General features: G+C 33.9%; 1 protein-coding gene across 11 annotated transcripts in view; it reads left to right on the top strand.

Moving 5' to 3' along the window:
• MYO9A (myosin IXA) overlaps positions 1-20197 on the top strand; it is a 191763-nt gene that overhangs the window by 106148 nt on the left and 65418 nt on the right. For all 11 annotated transcript variants that reach the window (XM_054688553.1, XM_054688550.1, XM_037502853.1 and 8 more), the window contains 7 exons: positions 285-360; positions 5546-5689; positions 7276-7315; positions 15098-15220; positions 16995-17075; positions 18605-18715; positions 19702-19824. In XM_054688553.1, the coding sequence (XP_054544528.1) occupies positions 285-360; positions 5546-5689; positions 7276-7315; positions 15098-15220; positions 16995-17075; positions 18605-18715; positions 19702-19824 (698 nt within the window). The remainder of the gene's footprint in view (positions 1-284; positions 361-5545; positions 5690-7275; positions 7316-15097; positions 15221-16994; positions 17076-18604; positions 18716-19701; positions 19825-20197) is intronic.

The following is a 20197-nucleotide window of genomic DNA, read 5'->3' as shown; positions in this document are numbered from 1 at the left end:
TCAAGGTTCCTTCTGATGGGGAACAGCAAGAAATTAATCTGAACTCTTCTAGATCTTTAACCCAGTTACCTTAGTATTTCCTGAAAAGAACATATTATACAGTTCCCTAGTTCATTGTGAGCTGGTCAGATTTATAAGAGATAGCCATGGGATTGTTTAGATGTTTTCAACATTTAGCTAACATTTACTATTGGAGTATATAATTTTCTTTTGTTCTTGAAAAATTACCATGTATTTAGTTTTTCTTATCATTGATTTGAATATTTCTGCTTTTTATATGCCAGGTATAACTAGGAAAAATCCCAGAACACCTCTTTCTGATCTCCAGGGAATGAATACTCTAAATGAAAAAAACCAACAGTAAGTATATTTGATTGTGTTTACGAGGAAATACAGCAGAAATAACTAGCATTCCTAGTAATGCTTTTGTGGCTTTAAAAATATGAAGAAAATCAGATCTAATTGGCTTTTTATTTCTTAACAATTTTATAAAAGAATAAGTTAAGGGCCTTCCTGGTGGTGCAGCAGGTTGAGCACCACACTGTGAAGCTGTCCACATCCTCTGCAGCGCAGGTTTGATTTGCCGCTGGCCAGGGGGAAACCCATATGGTGGGGCAGACCTCTCCTGCCTCGCCTGCTGCTCCCCTCAGCAGTGTCTTTGGTCCATCTGCCTTTTCTGCTCCCCACTCTGTCTTTGGTGAATTCTCTCACCCTCCCATGCCTCTGACCTGTATCCCAGTTCTTCTATATATAAATAAATCTTTAAAAAAAACAAAGATAAAATAAGTTAATAGGGTTAGAGTTAATAAAACTGTTAAAACTAAATTATCTAAGTTGCCTCTGGTGAAATGGCTATACAGTTAGTCTTCTCTAAAATAATTGATTTTTTTTAAAGATTTATTTATGCATACAAGAACTGGGGTACAGGCCAGAGGTGTGGGGGGTGAGAGGATTCACCAGAGACAGAGTGGGGAGCAGGATAGGCAGATCTACTGAAATACACTGCTGAGGGGAGCTGCAGGCGAGACAGGAGAGATCTGCTTTATTACCATGTGGGTTGCTCCCTGGCCAGATATTGAACTCATGCTGCAGTGGCTGCAGATAGCATCATACTTCTGCATCTTAACCCCTTGCGCCACAAGAGAGGCAAATCAAAACCACAATGAGATACTCCTTCATACCTCTGAGAATGGTTCATATCAGAAAAACTACAAACAAGTGTTGGAGAGGTTGTGGGGGAAAAGGAACTGTATAATACTGTTGGTAGGAATGTAGACTTGTGTAGCCCCTATAGCAAGAAGTGTGGAGATTCCCCAAAAGGCTAAAAATGGATTTACCATATGACCCAGCAATTATACTCCTAAGTATCTATCCAAAGAGCACTAAACCACTAATTTGAAAGGAAACCTGCACTCTTGTGTTTATAGTAGCCGTATTTACAATAGACATGACATGGAAACAAACTAAATGCCTCAATACCGATTAGTGGATCAAGAAAATGTGGTACATACACACAATGAATAACACTCAGCGATCAAAAACACTAAACTCATGTCATTTGTGGCAACATGATGGAACTAGAAGGGATTATTTTAAGCAAAGTGAGCCAGAAGGAGAAAGATAAATGCTGGATGGTTTCACTTATATGTGGAATTTAGAGAAACTAAACCAAGGATCAAACAAAGATAAACTGTAAGACTAATCCTTGTTAGCAGATCTTTGATCTGAAACACTCAGGAGGGAGAAGAGAGTAGAGAACAGGGGAGGTGGTGAACTTGGTGTGGTGGAGGACTGTGGGCACTTTGGTGGTGGGAAAACTATTGTGACAGTACCTGAGGGAAACCCTATATTGTGAAAAAATAAACTAGGATGTTTAAAATATGTATATGTGTGTGTGCATGTGTGTGTGTATATAAAATAAACATTAAAAAACTTTAGAGATGAGAAGGGCAATTGAATTTTGGTAGGGGTGTAAAGGACATGTTTACTTAACATTTGAGACATTGTATTATAATATACAACAGTGAGAACAGAAGTAAATTTTTTTGAAGGATGAAAAGTGAAAATATTACTCAAGATTATTTTAGAAATGATCATATTTAGAATGATTTATAGATTTAGAATGATTTATAAAGATGAGTTGACTTCTAAGCTCTCTTAGAACCAGTGAGACTTGATCTCACATTAAACAGCTTGGTGCGATGTCTCATGTTACAGCTAGGTAAATTTCATGGCATTCCTTCATTCCTTCATTTCCTTTATTTTCTGGGGGAAAAATAGAACTTGGATATTAAATAGTTATATGTGATTAGCAATTATGTAACAATGTCAAATTATAACTACTGTGAAATAAAACTTATAATTTAGTTTAAATTTAAAAATTATATAGTCACTTCAAGTCCCTTCCAAGTTTTTTTCATGTTAAAATATAGTATGTTATTTTAATGATAGTTGTCTGTTTTTATGTAATTTTGTTAGTCATTCAGTATTTTTAAAAATACTGACTTTTTTACTCTACCATTTTTTGCATGACTTATTTTGAAGGTCATATGTTTGTTTTGTTTGCATTTTTCTTACATTGTTGTTCATTTTTGTAAAATATTTGATTTCTCTCCTCAGGTGTAGCCCCCATAAATCTCCCACCACCACATCACCCATGAGTCATCATCAAAGTCCCTGTGCTCTTCCCTCCTGTTTTGTCCCCTCACACTCCCCATTCCATGCTGTATGCCTCAGATCTATACTTAAGGCCATATGGTTCTTGAGAGAAAAATAAAATGATAGATTAAGAAAAACATAACTTAAGGTTCTGGCGGATCATTTGCTTATTTAACAAATACTTACTGACAGGTCATAAAGTAGAAACTGGAGATTTAATACTTTGTGAGATAGGTGTGACAAGTGATATGACCAAAGAAATATAGAACATTGTGGAAATATATACAGGATGACTGTATATGAAAATATTTTTTATTTTGATATAGTTTTAAAATAATTGAATTGAATTGCTTGGTGGTAGATGGTGACTGAACATTTGGTAGTGGATGTGGTTTGATACATACCAAGTTGAGTTGAGCAAATGACAGTGAAACCTGTGCAGTTTTGTAAACTAATGTTATTTGAATTTAAAAAGATAAGCATGGTACATGAGAAGATGATAGATAACATAGTCTACATGTCTATGTAAAAATTATGGAATAAATAAGGATGATTTCTAGATTTTTGACTTATTGCTCAGATAGGGAATATAAGAAAAGCAACATTTTTTGAGGGGGAATGGAAGTTTCAGCTTGGGTATGTTACTTTGAAGCTCTTCAAAGCATTCAATGTCATTTGATATACAGATACAATCAAGTGATAATTTGAGCTAGAGATAAATTTTTTAATTGGTAAGGCACCTCACCATTTGGTTAGTAACTTCCAAATGCCTGTATTTCTACATTGTTTCTGTTAGGTTAGTAAGTTTTCTCTGTCTACTGGTTATAAATCTGGGTGCTAATGTTCTGAGCAAGTGACAGGGCTTCTTATGATTCACATTTGCATACTTCCACTTAAATCCTATTTTCCATGTGGTACCTTACCCTTACCTTTATCTATGCTTATCTCCCTGACTTCTAAGATTCTTTTTCTGACTTCTTTATGAAGTAAATTTCCCATTTTCTATAGGTTTGAAGAAGGGAGTATTGGTTAATCACATAGGGTAAGGGAAAGAATCTAAGCCTGCTTTAAAAAGATTTCAACCTATCTTATTTTTGGCCCTATTCAGAGCACTGTGGCAGTGGTACAAATTATATCTAATAACTGAACCTTTCCCGTGTTCTGCATGAGAATCCACATGCATCTTGTTTTCTGCCACTTGTTCTGAATTTCCTCAGAGATCCATCTTCAATTAATTTCATCAGTAGAAATCTCTCTTGGCATATTTTTAATCTATACCAACTTACAGAGTTTGTTCTTGAGATCTGTAGCATGCATGTTATTGGTATTTTCCTTTACCTCTGTATTGGACATTGTTTTTTGTCATTCTTTTGTTTTGTAGCTACTATATTCTGCACCATTTCTTCTTCTTCTTTTTTTAAAGTTTACTCTGTAAATTTATGGAGCATATTCTCTGGTGTGTTCCTGAAAAAGTATGTATGGAAAGAAAATATTTTGGTTCTTTGCATTTCTTAAATGTGAGTTTATTCTGCCTTCATACTTGATTGGTATTTGGGTATACATAGGATTCTGGTTTGGAGATAACTTTCCTTGAGAATTTTGAAGACTTTACTACATTGTATTTTAATTACAGTATTGCTTATTTTTGAACCCCTTTATTTAAACAGCTTTATTTAAAGGATATAATTACATACCACAGAATTTCACAATTCCTTGCATGGGATGGTGCCCTCATTTCTAATCCACCTTTTCCACTACTTTCACTTGGAACCAACAACTCTGAAGCTTTTTGGGAGTTCTACAGAGCAAAAACGGATGCTTCTCAGCTTTCCAGTTTAGGATTGCTTTTTCAGGTTTCCTGCTGAGAAAGTAATCTGCTTTCCATATTTCAAAAATATGTTAGTGTTATTTCTTAGCACAGTCTCTTAATATTAAATGTTTATTCCTTAATTATTTTATTAAGTCAAAAGGAGAAAGACAAATATTGGATGATTTCACTCATATGTAGAATATAAAGAAATAAAGCAAAGTAACAGATAAAAACACACTAAAACAAACCCTTGAAATATGACTGCAGAACTGAGTCTGCTAGAGGGGGAAGATGGGGAGGTAAGGTGTATGAAGAGAGGAGGCCATTGGACAATAGTGAAGGATTCTTGGGGCTTTGGTGGTGGGTCTAGTGTGATAACTTACATTTGTAGGTCTGTGAACCTATATGCCTGAAACATACAGGGTTGTAAACCAATGTTACCAAATAAACATAATTTTAAAAAATTAATATTTTTATGGGTTTCTGGGGGAATCCAAGTTTGTGTCCAATTTGCTATCTGTACTGGTAAAAATCCTTTTAACTATTTTGTAATCAAAATAGTTTATCTGTTCTATTTATTCCTTTTTCTCCAGTGCCTAGAATAGTTCTTAATAATTTTGGTGGATATGTACATTAAGAATATGTGTGTGTGAATAAGACCACCTAGGTAGAAATTAATATTCTGTAGAGTAGAAAGGTCTGTTAGGATTGTAAATTCCTACAGTAGCATTTAGAAGTTGTAAAATGTGACAAATACAAAAACCATTACATTACATTATTTACTGATTGTTAAATGGTTAGTAAGTATATTTAGAGATAGCAGCTATATGATGTATATCTAAATGCGTGTTTATAAAGGGATGTACCAGATTCCATGGAAATTTTTTTGTTTTGAGTGACTATAAAGGTTAGTCCCAAATGATTGGTAATGTCTCTGATAAAGCAATTTTCTAGTTTTTCTTTTTTTCTAAATTTTAACTTTTGTGCTTGATTTTATTTTACTTACTAAGCAATTTAGAGAGTGTTAGAGCTGTCTTAGTGAGCTAAAACAAATTGTACCATTTTTAATTTTTACAGTGATACATTTGATATTGCTTGGAGTGGCAGAACTGGGATACGCCAGAACAGACTTTCAAGTACTACCTCCCTGCTTGATAAAGAAGGAATATTCACTAATTCAGCTAGCAGTAAACTCTTGGAGAGAGCTCATGGAATTCTCACGTTAGTATTAATCAGTATGTGGATTATTTTTTATGACTGGTTTCAAATTTCTGCCTAAATAAAGAAAAGGAGTGATAGTATTCTTTTCATGAGTAGAATTTTGAGTGAAGTAAGCATCAAAAATGGTCAGTATATTTAGAGTTATGAAGCTCACACATTAGAAAGGTATTTCATTGTTGTTGTTGTTTATATTCATCTCACCAGGAGAATTATGGTTGCATATATTCATTATGGAGATGATTCTTTATTGCTTTTTGGCAGACCCTACATCTGGAGAGAGAAGAAGCTGTTAGCTCTTTTTAGAATTCCTAGTGTTTAACTGAAATTATCCTTTAATTCTGGCAATCCTAACAAATATGGCTTGAAAGTTCCCTATAAAATGGTGAAAGAGACCATGTTTCATGGTATATAACTCTTACTCATGCCTGCCATCCTTTCTTTATTACCTGATCATAGAACCGGTATGAGGACATAGATATAACCATGCATAATCGACTAGTAAAAGCTTTTAGTTACCATATCAACATTTTTCAGATACTTTCCAAGTATATTTTTTGTTAACTATTTAGAGGTATCACTGAATAGAATTCCTTAATCCCTGTCTAAATCACTGCTTAACTCATTTATTTGTGAATAAACTCATTTATTCCTCACAAATCTTAAGACGTTGGGATTACCTTCATTTTACATTACAGTTGATTCTTGAACAACACAGGAATTAGGGGTGTGAAGCCCCACACAGTCAAATTCTGCATACAACGTTTGACCCCCCACCAAAACTTAACTATTTCCTATTGTTGACCAAGACTTACTGACAACATAAACATATCTTTTACATATTATGTGTATTAATATTGTATTTTTTATAATAAAGTAAACTAGAGAAACAAAAATATTACTAAGAAAACCATAAGGAGAAAATGCATTTATAATGCTGTACTGTATTATGTCAATACAGTTTACATGAAAATCTGTACATTAGTGAACTTGTACAGCTCAAACCCATGTTGTTTAGGGTTAATTGTTATGTAATGAAATCAAGATTTAGAAGGGATAAAATCCAATTTAGTAGATAGTAGAGCTTAGATTCAAGCCCAAGTATTTCTAACTCAACCTATGTTCAGAAAAAAGTATTGATTGAATTATTTTATGGAGTTATGAGAAGAAAAAAAAGAACAAAAGAGAAATTATAACTTCCAAATGTAGGTAATTATAAGTTTTAGTGAAAAGCATATTTAAAAAATTCATTAAGCATCTATTTGAAATCTTGAAATGAGAGAAACGTAACTACTGTGAGTTATAAGAATGCTGAGTCATGTTAACATTCAAAAGAATAGAACACTTTTGTTTTGAATATACAATATTAGTTAAATCTGTTAAGCCCCTGTGTTGCAGAGCAGGCACCTCTTTCTCCTATTTTCCTTGCTTAGCATTTTTCCCCCAAACATGCCTGCTTAGTTGAATTGATGTTTTCACAGAGAGGCTCTACATATTGGAATTGCATACATAGTTCTTCTTTCATTAGAAACCTTGAAATCATTCATTTCTACAGTAACTTTTTTTTAATGGATGGTTTATCTCCTTAGGAGAAACAAAAACTTCAAATCCAAGCCTGGCCTTCCTAAGGTAAGTTTGAAGAAACACTATTCCATTGGAATCCTACTTCATAATTTTATTACTCATGAAGGCAATCTTTATAAATCAGAGTTATACCTATATGTGTCTAAAATAGACTAGATTATTTGTGTATATTCACTTGAATACATTTTAGAAATAACACAGGGTGATCTGGCCAAGTTTAGTGGTTCAGGTAAATATTATTTGTGATACATCTCATTTTCTAGCTTGAAATCATCTGAATATAAATATAAATTTTTGTTGAGTAACTGCCTCTTTACATAAGATCTTTTAATTTCTCCTAGAGTCAGGTTAAGATCACATCTGAGTTTTACTTGATTTTTCAATAATTTCTAAGTAATATTTACCTAACTTTTATCATCGTTATTATGGGCTGACTATTTTTCTGTTTAGGTTCGGATAGGCTGTATTCTAACTACTTAACTCTTACTGAGCACAAATGCAGCTTAAGAATATACTGAATGACTGTGATAATGTTAATAAAACTTTATTTATGGACACTGAAATTTGAGTTTCATATAGTTTTAAATATGCCGTGAAATACTCGTATTTAAAATTTTTTCAACCATGTAACTATAGAAAAACAGTCAACAGGATGTGGTCCATGGACTGTCAATTGCTTATCCTGATCTACATTATTTAATGCAGAAACGGCATTCTAAAAATATTTTTTAATTTACTAAAGAAGAAAACTCTTACTATTTCTTTCTCTTATACCATAAAAGGGATCTTGTCACTTGTAATCTTGTTAATCACTGTAATTTCAATTTTTTATTTTATTTCTTTCTGTATTTTTAAAGATTGATTTATTGATGTATACAAGAACTGGGATATAGGCCAGAGATGGGGCGAGATGAGAGGATTCACCAGAGACAGAGTGGGTAACAGAACAGGCAGATCTACTGAAATACACTGCTGAGAGGGGCAGCCGGCTAGACAGGAGAGGTCTGCTGTGCCATGTGGGTTGCTCCATGGTGAGCTGGGGATTGACCTTGTGCTCCAGTGGCTGGCAAGAGCTTGATAGTGCTGTCTTTAATCCATGCACCACCAGGGAGGCCCAATTTCAGATTTTTAAAAGAATTGAAATAGAGCTAGTCATTGTCAAGATTCTCTAAATCAAATATGAGAAAGAAAATCTATTCCTTCTAGTTAAGTTACCTTAGGTTTCCAAAGAAAATTTAATGCATTTATTGATGTGCTGGTAATTTTAAACCACAAAGCACAATGAAAATTTGATTTGTTTATAATTATATACTTATGGGGAAAAATATGAGAGACCACATTGGTTATCAAACTTATTTATCTTTTCATTTGTTTTTTTTTTTTTCTTTCACTTTCTTTAGATTTTTTGTATTTTGAATGCCATATCTGGTTCTAGCTATTTGCATGATTCTTTTCACTGTCCTCAAATGCATAATTTCTCATTAAAATTCATATAACCACGTGAATATTTTGGATAAATATGAAGTAAATTATTTCATTCAATCAACAGTGGCTGAAATCCCATCTATTTCTCTTTTGAATTTTTTTATTTCATATATATATATTTTATATCATTCTTTCTTTATGTACAATGTTTGCTTTCTCCTCTCAGGTGTAGTCCCTGTAGAACTCCAACCACCAGTTCACTCGTGCACCATCACCAAGTCCCTTGTGCTCTTCCCTCCCCTGTTTTGATCCTTCTCCCTACCCCTCCCAAGCAGCATGGCTCTGATTTATAGTTGTCTGTTGATTTTTTAAAATTTATTATAATTATTATTTTTTTCCCTGATCCCTTATTTGGTTCCCCTGTATTTCTCCTACCAGTGAAACCATCCAATATTTTTCTTTTTCCATCTGGCTTATTTAACTGAGCATGATCCCTTCCAGCTCCATCCATGTTGGTGCGAATGGCACTAGTTTATCTTTTTAGATTGCTGAGTAATAGCCCATTATGTATATATACCACATCTTGATCCAGTCATTTATTTTTGGGCATTGGGTTGGTTTCATATATTACCTATTATAAATAGAGCTTCAGTAAACATAGGGGTTTAGGTATCCTTTTGAATTAATGTTTTTGTGTCCTTTGGGTAGATTCCTAGGAGTAGAATTGCTAGATCATATGAAGTTCCATTTTTAGTAGCCTGAGGAACCTCCACACAGCCTTCCACAGTGTTTGCATCCCCACCAGCAGTGTAGGAAAGTTCCTTTTCCTCCACATCCTCGCCAACATTTGTGGTTGCCTGTTTTGTTTTGTTTTTTGATATGTGCCATTCTCCTGCTGTGAGGTGGTATCTTATTGTAGTTTTGTTTTGGATTTCCTTGATTACAAGTGATGTTGAACATCTTTTCATATACCTGTTGGATTTTGCATTTTTTCTTTGGAGAAGTGTCTTTTTAACTCTTCTGCCCATTTTTTGACTTGATTGTTTACTTTGTTTTTGTGGAGTTTCATCAGCTCTTTGTAGATCTTTGTGATCAGTCCCTTATCAGTAGTAGTGTTTACAAAGATTTTCATCCAATTGGTAGGGTGTCTCTTTGTTTTGGTTAACTTCTCTTTTGCTGTACAGAAGCTTTTTAGTTTGATGTAGTCCCAGCTGTTCATCTTTTCCTTTACTTTCTTTGCTTTGAGGCATGTGTCTTTAAAGTTGTTACTAAATTATATGTTATGTAGTGTTTTGCCTATATTTTCTTCTATATATTTTATGGTTTCAGGCCTTATGTCCAATTCTTTTATCCATTTTGAGTTGTCTTTTTGTGCATGGTATGAGGTAGTAATCTGGCTTCATTCTTCTGCATGTAGCAGTCCAATTTTCCCAGCACCATTTATTAAACAGACTGTCCTTGTTCCATTGCATATTCTTTGCTCCTTTGTCAAAGATTAGTCGTCCATAAATATGTGGGTTTATTTCTGAATTTTCTATTCAATTCCATTAATCTGTGTGTCTTTTGTTCTAATACCATATAGTTTTGTTTGTTTTTTTAAAACAACTTTTTTTTTTAATTATTTATTTATTTATTTATTTATTTATTTATTTATTTATTTATTTTACACAAGCACTGGGTACAGTCAGAAGCGCGGGAGGGTGAGAGAATACACCAGAGCCAGAGCAGGGAGCAGAGCAGGCAGAAGGATCGAAGTACACTGCTGAGGGGAGCAGCGGGCGGTAGGAGAGGTCTGCGTGCCATGTGGGACCCTCCTCCGGTGGCTGGGGAGCAGCCGGGGATCGAACCAGTGCTGCAGAGGCTGCGGGCAGCTTCGCAACCCAGTGCTCAACCGCTGCGCCACCGGGGAGGCCCTAATACCATATAGTTTTAATTATTATGGTTTTGTAGTATAGCTTGAAGTCTGGGAGTATGATACCTCCATTCCCTTTCTTTTTAGTGAGGAGAGCTTTGGCTATTCGAGGTTTTTTTTTGGTTTTGTTTTGTTTTGTTTTTTGTGGTTCCATATGAATTTCATCAATATTTGTTCTGTTTCTTTTTTAAAAAAGATTTATTTATGCATATAAGAACTGGGATAAGACCAGAGGTACGGAGGTTTAGAGGAGTCACCAGAGACAGAGTAGGGAGCAGAACAGGTGGAGCAACTGAAATACACTGCTGAGAGGAGCTGAGGGTGAGACAGGAGAGGTCTGCTGCAACATGTGGGTCACCTCCCTGGCCAGGGATCAAACTTGAGCTGCAGTAGCTGCGGATAGCTTCATAGTACTGACACTTAACTCCTTGTGTCACCAGGGAGGCTCCTGTTCTATTTCTTTGAAGAATGTCATTGAAATTTTTATTGGAATAGGGTGAGTGTAAATTGCTTTTAGTAGGATGGCCATTTTGATAATGTTGATTCTTAGAATCCATGAGCAGGGGATGTTCTTCCATTTCTTTGTGTCTTCTATTTATTTGAGCAATGTTTTATAATTTTCTTTGTATATGTCCTTCACCTCTTTCGTTAGGTTTTTTACCAGGTATTTGATTTCTTTGTTTCAGTTATAAAAGTTATGGTTTTCTTGATTTCTTCTTCAGATTGATTGTTTGCATATAGAAAGGCTGCTGATTTTTGTGTGTTGATTTTGTATCCTGCTACTTTACTAAATGGTTGATTATTTTGATTAGTTTTTCTGTGGAGTTTTTAGGGTTCTTTGTGTATATTATCATATTGTCTGCAAATAGTGATAGTTTTACTTCACTATTTTAGCATTATTGTAGCTCAAATACCCAAACTATCTCATAAAGTGCTTTCTCAGATAACACAAAGTAGCCCTTTCTCAGATAACACAAAGTAGCCTTCCCTCCTTGATTCCTTGTATGTCTTTTTTCTCATGTCTTAATGCTCTGGCTAGGACTTCCAATACTACATTGAAAAGCAGTGGTGAGACTGGACATCTTTGTTCTTGATCTTAAGGGAAACAATTTCAGCTTTTCACCATTCAGAATAATATTGGCAATGTGTTTGTCATATATGGCCTTTATTATGTTAAGGTATGTTCATTCTATCCTGAGAATTTTGAAGACCTTCATCATAAATGGATGTTGACCTTTGTCAAATGCTTTCTCAGCATCTATTGATATGATCGTATGGTTTTTATTTTTCTTTTTGTTGATGTGTTGTATTATATTAATTGATTTTCTGATGTTGAACCATCCTTGTGCCCCTGAAATAAATCCTACTTAGTGATGATGTATTATCCTTCTGATGCATTGTTGGATTCTGATGGCTAGGATTTTTGCATCCATGTTCACTAGGGAGATTGGCTTGTAGTTTTCTTTCTTTGTGTTGTCTTTGTTTGGTTTTGGTGTTAGTGTATAAGGTTAAAACATATTTGGTAGTATTCACTCTTTCTCAATTTTTTTCAAAGTGTTTTGTGTAGGATAGGCACTAGTTCATTTCTGAACATTTGGTAGAATTCATTTGTGAAGCCATCTGGTCCTGGGCTTTTGTTTTTGGGGAGGGTATTAATTACTGTTTCAATTTCACTGCTTGTAAACGGTCTTTTTAGGTGTTCTGTTTCTTCTTTATCTAGCTTTGGATGATTGTATAGTATACAGTATACCAGACACTGCAGGGACAATGTTTTTAGTCTTCACTCTCTTGTAGCTTATCTTCCAGAGAAGAAAAAAACAATAGCAAGTAAGCAAATAAATGAAAAGTTAATTTAGATATTATGTGCAATGAAGAAAATGAGTTTACATGTTGACTTACAAGTGGGCTACTTTGTGTTATCTGAGAAAGTACTCTGTGAGATAGTTTGGGTATTTGAGCTACAAAATAATAATAATGCCAAGAAAAATAAATCATGGAAAATCTGGCTACAGAATATTCCAAGTAAATGAAAATAATTGGAAAGACTTCGAGGTAAGAATGAATGTGCTTCCCCCCCTACTTTCCAGTTAAATTCCTTGAAGGAAGGACTTTTTCATATACTATCTGTATTTTCCACAGTCCATATGATGCTTTTTCACACAGTGACATTTAGTAGTTAATTTTACCACCACTTTAGATGTGGTTTATAAAACAAAAAACATTTCCAATGTCTTTTTCTCAGAAGTATTTTAAATGATGTCAGTTGCCTGTTATGATGCACATTATTTAACGTAAGGATGGTGGCTCACTTTAGGTTTCAGTGTTGATTTGCTTTTGCTTATGGATAACTTATAAAATTCTTCTAAGTAAGTCTTGACCAGTTTGTGAAATTATTTTTTTCTGTATATGTACCGAATCTTCTTGTGAAAATTCAAAAATACTAGTAAAGTAAAAATCATTTAAAAATCAACACAAGCATGCACCATTTTACATAAATATTATTTGTGTGGCTTTTCTGGTATTTGCATTTATTTTTCTGTATTTTTATGAGATATATGGTATTCAATTGTGTGGAAGAATTCCAAATAATTGCATTCCAGTTTGTAAGTTTCCAGTATTCTTTGATGTACAGTGTCAGGAACAACATTCAGATCTTGTTTGATAATTTATCTAAATAAATACATAGATGTGAAATTGCTTATCTGATAGGTTATACTGATTTGCATTTAAATAACAGTGCAAACAACCCAAATGCCCAAAAATAGATGACTGGATCAAGAAGATGTACATATACACCATGGAATATTACTCAGCATTCAAAAAGATAAACACATGCAATTTGCAGCAACATGAATGGCGCTGGAAGGGCTCATGCTCAGCGAAATAAGCCAGAAAGAAAAAGAAAAATACTGGATGGTCTCACTCATAGCAGGAATCTAGAAAACTTAAATAAGGGACCAGAAAAAAGAATAACTATAAGAAAGTAAAAATCAAAATCAACAAACAACTATGAACCAGAGATACTCTATGGAGGGTGGGGGGAGGGGAGGGGAGGGATTGGGGTCAAAATAAGGGGGTCGCAATTATATGGGGAATATAAAAATAAAATTTATAATAAAAATTAAAAAAAAAAACAGTGCACACATACGTATTTCTATTTGTCCACATCCTGAATACCAGTCTTTACTATGTTTGATAATCTGATATGCTTATGTTTGAAATCTTTAGAAGAAAAAATACATTTCTTTGCTTACAAGTGAGATTGAATGATTGTCCTTATGTTGTCTTTTATACTCTGAGAATTGCCTTTGAGGGTCTTTGGTCAGTTTTTATTGAGGGATGTGTCTTTTAAGATTTTTCAAAATTTTTTTTATATACAGATAATAAATCTTGGAAACATTTTTTTCCTAGTTGCATTTTCAAAATACTGTACAAAGTATTGTACTTTTTGCCATGTAAGTGGTTTTATTTTTTAATATTTATGCTGTCAAACTCAATTTTGGACTTTTAAATTCGTTTACTTCTTAATCCTGTGTTTACAATAAAATTTTTACTGCTTTTTGAGTAACATTATATAGTATGTCTGTATACACATTCCTTTCATTGACAAACTTACTGCCATAAATATGGTACTATTTTAAAAATTGTGATTGGCTATTGAAATTCCCACTTTTAATACCCTAATTTATATTCTTTAATTGTTATATATATATATATATATATATATATGTATATAACTCCTGTTTCCTTATTAAGGTAAAAATTAGTACCTTGGGATGAGGCTTGATTTTATTTTCTCTGTATGTGTTCCCTGCATGCCTGCTATAACTTTGGGATTGGATCAAATTGAATTTATTGTCTCTCTTAGTCAGGATTCAGTTACAGATAACAATAAATTACATTAATTAGAAAGGGATGTAATCAAAGAGTTAGATGCTTACAAAATCATTAGAAGCTTTATTAGAGTTTCAGAGTATTAAAATACCAGTGCAGAATTGGCTTCCAATATAATGAGAAAAGTAGAAATCAGGAAGAAGCTATTATTAGATCTAGAGCTAAAGCACACTTAACTAGAGTTATAGTGACAATATAGATGTCCTGTACTCTCCCTCTCAGCACTTTCATAAGTAGTGCGTGGACATTAGGGTCATAGGCAACTAGTGGACTTAATGGTCATACTTGCTAGCAGAAACAGAAGCTATTTTCAAAGCCTCTGTCTTAGTTATACCTTCCCAGACAGGTGTGGAAATTCAGTTGGTGAACCTTAATTGCATCTAGTACTCAAGTTGCAGGAGAGTTTTTGAAATGTAATTTTCTTTTTAACTGGAGTGTTTCTACAGGAAAGCAGGAGGCTAGAAAGGATGTTGAATATCAGTCTTCCATATTTAGCACCGTCATTATAGATTAAAAAAAATAATGACTGGTATAATTTTGTTTTTCCTATTATTTTTAATGTGAAGAATTGACTTTCCCCACCCCCTTCTTTTCAGAACTTGCTAGAGGTAAATTCTTTAAAGCACCTGACAAGACTGACCCTACAGGATCGCATTACCAAGTCTCTTCTTCATTTGCACAAGAAGAAGAAACCTCCCAGCATCAGTGCCCAGTTTCAGGTTATTTCCTATTTTACTTACAACAGAGAGGAATGTGTTTTGTTATGATCTTCATTGAAAGGTCAAATTGATTGATAAAATACCTGAAAGGGAAATGATTCATGTTACTAAAAAGTCGTGCTTGACTCGTTTTTTTGGAGAAAAGTACCAAAGATGGAAAAAAGTAAGCTTTTTTTTTTTTATCTTTGTATCTCTGAAAAGTGGCTATCCCTAAGAGTAATTCATTGTTTTCTTTTTTTTAAAAAAAAAAGATCTATTCATTTATGCATGCAAGAGCTGGGGTGTAGGCCAGTGGTATGGGGGTAGAGGGGGAGGTGAGAGGACTCACCAGAGACAGAGTGGAGAGCAGAACAGGCACATCTACTGAAATACACTGCTGAGGGGAACAGCAGGCTGGAGGTCTGCTGCGCCATGTGGGTCACCTCCCAGGCTAGGGATAGAACTCATGCTGCAGTAGCTGTGGAGTGCTTCACAGTGCCAATGTTTAATCCCTTGTGTCACAGGCCCCTAAAGAGTAATTCATTGTTTTCAGTGTTAGGAAAAAGGCAAAGAGAATTGATAATACAAACAGAGACAAAACTGATAATGCAAACAGAATCTGCCTTTAAATCTTACTGCCCAGATAGAGTCACTGTTCACACACTTGTTAGGGGGTAAGGATATCCTGAATAAACTCCACAAACAGGTTTTTTTGACCCTAGCCCTCACCCCAGACCAAAGAGATCCAAGACACCAAGGACTCCAAATCCGATAATGTCATCACTACTGAAGGGAGGATTGCTGGGAACTGAGGGTGTTATAGGACTCTAAGTGTTACGGAGCAACCCCGATATAAAATGGGTTACCTGGCTGTGGGTCCTCACCCGCGCGCTTAAAAGGGTCTTATTAATACTCCACTGCAGGCACACACAAAACGTTAATAAAAGGTTTATTTACAAGGGAAGGGGAAATGAGGAAATGTACAATTTAGGGAAAAAATAGGGAAATAAAGTCTTAAATACGTCCTACCCATTCTGCCGACCTGGAAACCCAATGGTACTCTGAGAGCTGGCAGCGAGCCTAGAGCTGTGAAGCCAAAAAGCTCCCGCAAGACCCACATGTCTGGTTTTATACCAAACCTGGCTGCTTAACTCCACCCTCAGGTTCCAGCAACCTTCCCTTTGGTGGTGATGAGATTTGTCTTTCCCAATGTCCTGATAGCTTTGGTCTGGACTGAGGGTGGAGTCCACAAAGCCTGTATGGAATTAGCTTAGGACATCCTTTTCCCCCTAACAAAATCACTGAGACTGAAAAAAAAAAAAAAAAAAAATAGAGAAAATTCAGTGAGTTCAAAAAGCTGGCTCTTTGTAAAAATACAAAAGTTGATAAACTTCTATCTAGACTAACCTGGAAAAAATAAGGTACAAATTGCTGAATTAAATTTACTCTAGGAATCAGTGAGTTTGGATAAAATTATTGTTTCATGAATATAAAGAATAAAAATTATTCTAGGCTTAAATTGTATCTGAAATGCATCTATTGATACATCTATCTGAAATATACCTGTAGTATTTACTGTTGCCAAGCTATCAGCATTAAGATTAAACTGTCTTGTCCTTAATTACCTAATGTAATCTGTATGGGAATATATAAAATTTGCTTTTCAGAAACAAACCTATTTCCATATACCACTAATTTATCATATTTTGTCAACATTATTGTGTATATTTATAAATCACTCATTTGCCAGTTTGGAATGGTATAACATGACAATGTATCTTCCTTTAAATCACAGGCCTCATTAAGCCAGTTGATGGAGACACTTGGTCAAGCAGAACCATATTTTGTAAAATGTATTCGTTCTAATGCTGAAAAGGTAAATAAGAATTTCTTCATCAACTTTTTGTAAATAAAGCTTTAAATTCTTTCTATGGATTGTAAGTGAAGGGAGGAGCTATCTGTAATCTTTGCAGCAAAGCGTGTTATATTTTCTATGCATTTCCTTTTAACCTATGTAGTTATTAACCTGTGAGGCATTTAATGTGGGCATATTTAATCCTTCTGGAATTTGAGAGGCAAATATCTCTTGGTCATATCATAGAGGAAGTGTTTTATGCAAATTTTTTCAACCTTAAGATTAATCTTTCTTATTTGGATATAAGCTTTAAGAACTTAAAGAACTTGTTTGGCATTTTCATGTTTAGAGATTCTTGTAAAATAGGGGAGATTCTGTGGACATTCTTGATTCATTTCTGTTTCCTAATTAGAGTTTTGCAAAATATACCTGATTAGTGTTAAACAATGTCATCTTTATGTTTATCATAGGAAAAAGTAGTTCCAGTATAGATAAAATGTAGTAGGAATTATGCTGAATATGTTAATTCATTTGTCTCCATCTCTCTATTTGATATTTTCATATGTGTAACAATACACTGCAATTACAGAGGCAACCGCAAAGTGTTTAGTGAGTATATGAGTCAGTACCTTTAAAGTTAGAATGTTTCTAGCCCATACTTAATAAATATTCTTTTAGAAATAAAAAGAAACTATTTTATTTACAGTTAAGTATAGGTTTAGTTCCTATTATTAATTGAGACATTGATATACAAAGAGTTTAATTCATAAAGTATTTCAGGGTACAGAATGAATACTAAGTAAGTGTGAACCTATATTATTTAACAAAAATTGCCCATTTGACTTTTTTTCCTTCAGTAAAATATGTCTTAGGGCATCGTTGAAAATAGTATTTAGAGAACAGGGAAATATTTTGAATGTCTAAAAGTGTATCTGCCACTACCCTTTTCCTTGTTCTTCCCTATACAAAGAGAACAACTCTCAGGGACTGTGGGGATTTTTTGTTTTTCAGTGTTTCATACTGGTATCATCAGCAAAATCTACTTAGGAAAATAAAGTACTCTTAAACTGTACTAGTCCTGAGAAGAATTTATCAGCTCTCAGTTAAAGGCAATTGCATTTTTACTTGAAATATGGAATTGCATATATGGTTTCTTAGTGAGATTATATGTAGAATGATAATTAAAAAAAAATAGACTGACTTTATAAATAGGTTAATCTTGTTACAGATTTTACAGCAACTATATTATAAACATGTAGCCATTTCTGTGAGCAACTAGATTCAATTTGAGCTTGCAAGGTCCTCTCCTTCTAAAACTAGAGAAGCCCAAAAGCTTGGTTTCGCTCTTTTGCCTTGGGTCAGGCAGTCAGAACTTTACCAAAGCTGCCAGCTGGGGAGATAAAATTGTTCTATCTCCTCTGTAATAGCTTACTGGACAACCCCCAGTGAATATCTAGATATTCATAAGTTATCCAGACTGCTAAGACAAATTTTAATTTGGAGATCTGTTCTTATGGGTTCATCTTTTTCTCCCCACTGCTATATTTTAGCTGCCATTACGGTTCAATGATGCCTTGGTACTTAGACAGCTTCGGTACACTGGAATGCTGGAGACAGTTCGAATCCGCCAATCAGGATATAGCTGCAAATATTCTTTCCAGGTTGTATTTTTATAATGATATTTTAATATATATTCACATCCAGTAAATTGTTTTTTGCTTAGTTTTTCTTTTTGGAGATCACTTATTTATTTTCCTTAATTCCTCTCTTCCATTTCATCTTTTGTCTATTTGGGGTTGTCAGAAAAATCATGGCGTATTTTTTCTATGTTTTCAAGTAAAAATGCATCATGACTTTTCTGACAACCCAATAGAATTGAATAGGAATAGAGAATACTCACTTCATTTAAATAACAATTTCATTAAGCTTGTCTTGTAATAGAATCTAGTACTTGGCTTTTCTCATTTGATCTGAATGTTTGCTAATCCTAAGTTTAGTCATAATATAGCAGTTCTTCACACTGATTACACCAGTAATTGAAATAGTTCAATCAGAATTATTTAGTTTCAAAAGAATTACATTAGATTTGAATTACATTCCAATGTAATTCAAAAGAATTACATTAGTAATACAAAGTTTTAGAAAGATTTCTAAGAAACCCACAAGGCTTATAGCTATACCCTTCGACTACTATTTGTTTGTTTGTTTTCCTGTTTGTTTCTATATAGAAAATATATTGAAGTTTTCCTGCAACTGAGAAAGCCTTTGGTATTACTGGGATGAAAAGTTTCATTCTCAGTGTACCCTATAATGGCAGCCACCTTTGTTTATTTTTCAGCTAAAAATTTCAGATTCTTATTAAATAACTTATTCTTTGATCTTTACCATCACTTTGTCAAAGGAATAATTAGCTTATACCATTCTTTTCCAAAGTTCTACATAACAAAATATGTACAACTATCTTCTCTCCCACCCAACATTTTCTAAAGTAACCTTTTGTTATATTTTAAATTAACAAGTACTTCCTTGGGTTCACCTTTAAAAAAGAATTTTAATAAAGGATCAATTAAAAAACAATGAACTTGTATTAGACCTTGTTTACATATAATTCTATTGTAATTTTACAACTTTTTTTTTCATTTTTCAGAATTTTGTGAGTCACTTCCATGTACTTCTTCCCTGCAATATTAGTCCATCCAAATTTAACATTCAGGATTTCTTCAGGAAAATAAATCTTAACCCAGATAATTATCAAGTTGGAAAATCCATGGTAAATATAATGTCAAAATTGATTGCATTTTTATATTTAAATAATAGCAATGACCTTTGCCTATGGGAATGTTGATTAAAAAAAATGGTAGTGTAGGAACAAGGACAGTCTCTTCAATATATGGTCCTGAGAAAACTGGACTGCTACATGCAAAAGAATGGAAGTAGATCTCTACTTCACGCCATACACAAAGATCAACTAAAAATGGATAAAAGACCTGAATATAAGACCTGAACCCATACAATACATAGAAGAAAACATAGGCAAAACACTACATGACATATATATCAGAAACATCTTTAAAGACTCATCCCTCAAACCAAAGAAAATGAAGGAAAAGATAAACAGCTAGAACTACATCAAACTGAAAAGC

Source organism: Talpa occidentalis, unplaced genomic scaffold, assembly GCF_014898055.3.
Source record: "Talpa occidentalis isolate TD23 unplaced genomic scaffold, MPIMG_talOcc4v2.1 talOcc4.11, whole genome shotgun sequence".
Taxonomy (NCBI): Eukaryota; Metazoa; Chordata; class Mammalia; order Eulipotyphla; family Talpidae; genus Talpa; species Talpa occidentalis.
The sequence above is the reverse complement of the archived record's forward strand: the minus strand, read 5'-3'. Positions and strand labels throughout refer to the sequence as shown.